The sequence below is a fragment of the Ranitomeya imitator genome, chromosome 1 (assembly GCF_032444005.1).
Source record: "Ranitomeya imitator isolate aRanImi1 chromosome 1, aRanImi1.pri, whole genome shotgun sequence".
In the NCBI taxonomy this organism is placed as follows: domain Eukaryota; kingdom Metazoa; phylum Chordata; class Amphibia; order Anura; family Dendrobatidae; genus Ranitomeya; species Ranitomeya imitator.
In genome coordinates, this window is record NC_091282.1 from 841,652,882 (window position 1) to 841,659,062 (window position 6,181).

General features: G+C 42.8%; 1 protein-coding gene across 1 annotated transcript in view; it reads right to left on the reverse strand.

Moving 5' to 3' along the window:
* The window catches only part of LOC138650904 (kelch-like protein 23), a 93,970-nt gene extending 88,340 nt beyond the window's left edge, over window positions 1-5,630 (reverse strand). The window contains exon 1 of the mRNA XM_069740780.1: window positions 4,745-5,630. Coding sequence (XP_069596881.1) covers window positions 4,745-5,630 — 886 coding nt within the window. The remainder of the gene's footprint in view (window positions 1-4,744) is intronic.
* Window positions 5,631-6,181: the final 551 nt, after the last annotated feature.

Sequence of the window (6,181 nt, forward strand, 5' to 3'; positions counted from 1 at the left end):
CTCCCGTGGACATCGCTGGATCGGCGTGTGTGACACCGATCCAGCGATGTCTTCACTGGTAACCAGGGTAAACATCGGGTAACTAAGCGCAGGGCCGCGCTTAGTAACCCGATGTTTACCCTGGTTACCAGCGTAAAAGTAAAAAAAAACAAACACTACATACTTACCTACCGCTGTCTGTCCCCCAGAGCGCCGGGAACAGACAGCGGTAGGTAAGTATGTAGTGTTTGTTTTTTTTTACTTTTACGCTGGTAACCAGGGTAAACATCAGGTTACTAAGCGCGGCCCTGCGCTTAGTTACCCGATGTTTACCCTGGTTACCCGGGGACTTCGGGATCGTTGGTCGCTGGAGAGCTGTCTGTGTGACAGCTCTCCAGCGACCAAACAGCGACGCTGCAGCGATCCGGATCGTTGTCGGTATCGCTGCAGCGTCGCTTAATGTGAAGGGGCCTTTAGTCGAGGTTCTTTATCCAACATCCGCACAATCTTGCATTGAAATCTCTTGTCAATTTTTATTTTCCGTCCACATCTAGGGAGGTTAGCCACAGTTCCATTGGCTTTAAACTTCTTGATGACACTGCACACGGAAGACACAGGAACATTCAGGTCTTTGGAGATGAACTTGTAGCCTTGAGATTGCTCATGCTTCCTCACAATTTGGTTTCTCAAGTCCTCAGACAGTTCTTTGGTCTTCTTTCTTTTCTCCATGCTCAATGTGGTACATACAAGGACACAGGACAGAGGTTGAGTCAACTTTAATCCATGTCAACTGGCTGCAAGTGTGATTTAGTTATTGCCAACACCTGTTAGGTGCCACAGGTAAGTTACAGGTGCTGTTAATTACACAAATTAGAGAAGCATCACATGATTTTTCAAGCAGTGCCAATACTTTTGTCCATCCCCTTTTTATGTTTGGTGTGGAATTATATCCAATTTGGCTTTAGGACAATTCTTGTTGTGTTTTTTCATTTAAGACAAATTAAATGAAGATAATAATAACAAATAATTTGTGTTTTCAATCATTTTCAGGAAGAAACTGAGTATTATCTGACAGAATTGTAGGGATGTTAATACTTTTGGCCACAACTGTATATCTCCCCACTGTCCCCCCGCCCTGTTAACCTCTCTACATACTGTGCCCCCATTTCATGCTGCCCCCTCTCAATATCCATTCTGTGACTCCTTTTCAAACTATGCCCTCATACTGCCCACCAAATTGTCCTCTTCAAACTGTACCCCTCCTCACACTGTCCTCCTACATGGTGTGATGGTCACCACAGCCGACTATACAGTATATGCACAGCAGACCTCCAATATACACTATGATGTTCACCACAGTGCATCATGCAGTATGATGTCCATCACAGCCCCCCATTATATAGGATGGTCACCACCACAGTCCCCCATATATAGTGTTGGACCTTACAGCACCCCATACAGTATTATAGCCCCCCAGTTACAAATAGTGTAATGATGACCCCACAGACCCTTATATACAGTATAACACCCCACTCAGTATGATGTCCTCCACAGCCTCCAATATACAGTATGATGCCCCCACAGCAGAGGTACAATGTTCCCCACAGCCAGCCTCCAGTATAAGGTCCCCCACAGCCAGCCCCCGTATATTGTACCCCAGTGTGATAGTCCCCCACAGACAGCCCACAAGATGTCCTCCACAGCCAGCCCTCAGGATATAATGTCCCCCACAGCCTGCCCCCAGTATAATGTATACCACAGTGTGATAGTCACCCACAGCCGGCACCCCAGTATATGAACCCCATAGTGTGATAGACCTCCAGTATAATGTACCCCACAGTGAGTGTGATAGTCCCCCACAGCCAGCAGCCCCTAGTATACTGTACCCAACAGTGATAGTCCCCCATTGCCAGCTCCAGTATAATGTTCCCCACAGCCCTCAGTATAATATACCTCACATTGTGATTGTTCCCCACAGCCAGCCCACAGTGCAATATATATCCCATAATGTGATAGACCCTCAGTATAATGTACTCCACATTATGATAGTCCCCCACCATCATCAGCCCCCAAGAATTTTATCCCACACAGCCCCTCTTGTGATGGCCCCCATTCATTAGTTAAATAATATAAGAAAAATAAAAAAGCTTATACTCACCTAATCCAGGCAGCAGTCTCCTCTTCTATGAAGTGCAGCAGTGGGTGCTGGAAGGCGTGATGACCTCACTGCATCACACCACCAGACATCCCCTGCTTGCGCAGTCTCCAACAGGGAGCAGGCGGGTAGCCTGCTTTCTGCTGCAGTTCCCGGCGGAGAAAAGCGCTAAATTGCTCCTCTGAACCTGTCCCAGGCAGCACATGAGACAGACGCATATACTATTAAGTGCTGGAAGGGAATGACTGCCAAAGTGCAGGCAGAGAGAACGATGAGCGGTGTCAGTGTATTTGCCAGCACCCCGGCCAACACTGTGCTTAATGCCTGCGGCTGGAGGAAAATGTCAGGTGGCCGCAGGCATTCAGCAATGTCAGCTGGTATCTTTCTCCCAAAGTGCGACCTCCTCGGGGAGGAAGAGGGTAGCGCCCTAGGTGGGTGCCTACCCCTCGTCCAATATCTGTTAGTATGTTATAATCCTGTGAAATTGCTAATGTCTTAAAGAAGCACTCCTACCAAACATTGTATTGCCTAAACTTGTGTAAAGGTAAATTGTAGTGTGTTTAGGTGCGGTATTATATTCACCGATCGCAGTCTTCCCGTTTCCGGCACCGCTCTGGTCCTCTTCTGTGTCGATTGATGAGTATCTTACCAATTACAGTGCCCTACATACACACACAGGTTTAGGCAATAAAAGTTTGGAGGGAGTGCTTCTATAAATTACTCTTCTCACTTAATAACAGGAAACTACAACTCACTGTAACAAAGATGGCCTGATTTTTTTCATGCACATCGCTGATTATTCAAACCATAGAAATGATTTAAAAGGAATAGGTGTTTCTTGGGAGATATCTTTTTTTTTCTTTTAGAATAAATATTTGGTTCCCAATTGCAGACAAGCAGATAGAAAATGAATGATAAAATAATAACAAAATAAAGCAAAAAATCTGTGAATCTGACAGCAGTTTTTTTGCTATGGAATTTAAAAGCTGAATGATGTAGGGGTGGAGAACCTGATTGCAGCAATACATCATTGACTGGACTGCTTGGTGCAGTTTTGATAGAATCCCTGTTTTCTCTGCTGTAGATGTAGCAGTGGTCAGAATGCTGAGCTGTGTATAACCCTGCTTCCTATGTACACAGTATACAGCAAGCTGCCTATCAGTGATGGAGGCAGGGTTATACAGATTGGCTGGACTGGCTTGCCTGTGAGATGTAGTCAAGCAGTGATACTTTCCTGCTGATAAAACACTAATTGTATTGCAACATTAATTGTATTTAAACTCCAACTAGCTGCTGAGCAAGTGATATTTCTGGAATCAGGGTCTCTGCCCATATATTATGCTTCTTTCAGAGTATTTAGCAAAATCGCGATGACTTATTCCCTTTAAAGTATGTCTATGCTGGCTGACCATGACCATATAAAGACTAAATAAAAGTGTTATGGGGTTTCAGAAATAGCCATATAATATTATTATTATTTTTAAAATTCAATCAGTACAACCTTTCCACTCTGTATTGCTGAGCCAGATGTTGAAATTGCATGTATGAGGCTCCAGTAGAGATAGTAGTCTCTAAAGCACCGTTATAACAGGCTTATAGATGGCATGGTTATTTTCTCGATATAGATTGTTTTTTCTTAATAAAAATTACAACTAGTGATGATCATGACTATATACATTAGATATCAAAAATTACTCCGGCACACTGAAATTTCCAAATGAATAATAAAGTTTATTATATTCTTCTGAATTTTCTGTATTTCATATGTTTCAAAAGTAAATTCCGCATACGGTAACCAAAACCGGATGAGTGAATCAGGTATCAAATTCAACGTTTCGGCTTAGGCTACTTTCACACTAGCGTTGTACGACGCACGTCGCAATGCGTCGTTTTGGAGAAAAAACGCATCCTAAAAAATTGCTTGCAGGATGTGTTTTTTTCTCCATAGACTAACATTAGCGACGCATTGCGACGCTTTGCCACACATCGCAACCGTCGTGCGACGGTTGCGTCGTGTTGTGGCGGACCGTCGGCACCAAAAAATGTTGCATGTAACGTTTTTTGGTGCGTTGTGTCCGCCATTTCCGACTGCACATGCGCGGCCGGAACTCCGCCCCCTCCTCCCCGCAGCTGAGAATGAGGCAGCGGATGCGTTGGAAAAATGCATCCGCTGCACCCGTTGTGCGGCGCTTCCACAGTATGCGTCGGGACGTCAGCCCAACGCACTGTGACGGGCCGAGTACGACGCTAGTGTGAAAGTAGCCTTACTATGAGCCTTTATCAAGATATACCTGTATCTTATGTGAAGAAAATGTCCGAGTGATCAATGTCCGTATGCGGAATTTACTTTTGAAAAATATGAAATACAGAAAATTCAGAAGAATATAATAAACTTTATTATTCATTTGGAACTTTCAGTGTGCCGGAGTTATTTTTGATATTTATATGGTTTTTCTCCAGAGCACCTCTCTTAAACAGTGAGCACCCCTTCTATAACTTTTGTATATCCATTAGATATCAGTGCCAGCATTATGCCATACGATGACTGTCACAATGACATAAAAAATAATACTACACAATGGAAATTATGATTACGTTTGTCATAGTTACCTACTGTGGCCACGGCATACTGCGTGAGGTTTTTACGTTGTAAAGGGGAGCATGCTCTCCATGTATTGGATCTAGGCTGGTAGATATACAGTTCTTGCTCTTCTTTCTCATGTTTTCCACCAAGAACATATAAGGTGTCATACGTTCTGCTTGTTGACATCACTTCACCCATGGTGCGCCATGTAATTGGAGGGTTGCTATTCAAAGTTTCTAAAAGCCTGAAATAAGGATCTTGGCCTTTTGCTCTTTGAAGTTGCTTGACGAGAACATCAAGGAAGGTGAGGCTAAGAAATTCCGGTCTCACTAGCGCAACTAACTCTTCAAAATTCTTCTCTCTTGTAGTGTCCACCATGACCCATTTCATTACAGCATCAAACACGAGATCTTCACTGGATACATACAAATCATCAGTTTGTAGTAATGTTTCTAGAGTTTCCTTATCCAGCTGAGTGAATTCATCTTCATAGTCATTCATAAGCTCAGATAAGTGTGTGACAGCCACACTGACTGCGGATTCATACAGTTCTATACATCCATATTGCTGGGAGTAGGACATCATACCCAAGCAGTTGGACACTTTTAATTCATGGACAAGAAATGCAATGCAGAACTGCTTAGCTTTCCGCAAATCGAGAAAATCTGCACTTTCCAAGAGATCCGTGACATTTCCTTGGTTCAGTTCCATACTCCCATTTTTTACAAAGTCCAATAGAGTCTGAAAACATTCCTTGTTTACCCCATTAAGATGTATTTTATGTAACGTACTTTCTTTAAATCCTCCATAAAACATTATTTGGAAATAGCTACTTTCTGCTGCTAATAGAGATTTCTCCACATGGAAGAGTTTCCGATCAACCTCAAGAATGACGTCATCCACCTCGTCCATTTTTAGCTGATGCTTATGACATCCTAGTGAACTGGAATACTAGTTAACGTAATTATAAGATTAAAAATGAAATAAATCTGCGCACAACTCACTGCTCAACCCACAGCCATATATTCACTTGTTGGGGATGTTTTCCGTACCTTGTCCTACTTTTCCTGAAGATTTCCAAAACACTGTGACTCGTAAATTCTGAAGACGCATGTAGTCTGTAGCTAAGTTTGAACCTCGACAAGGCTGCTGTTCCAAATATAGCTTGCTATTCCGTAACTTCTGCTCCTGTCTTTCAATTTCTAAAAGAATCTCTTGAAGGGAGAGGCCTCCTGGGTTTAGGACTAAAATCAATATAATGAATAAGTGAAACTGCCCTTTAATTTACCAATATCTTTACCTAGCAAGAAACCAAAGTATTCCTGCATGTATACAATCTATTTATTCTAAGTAGCCAAAATGACTGTTTTACCAACCCATTTTTATCAGAAAGCGCTCAGGCTAGCTGGTAAAAATTTTGCATTCAGTTCCCAAGATGAATGTTTGATGTTGCAGATTTTCTG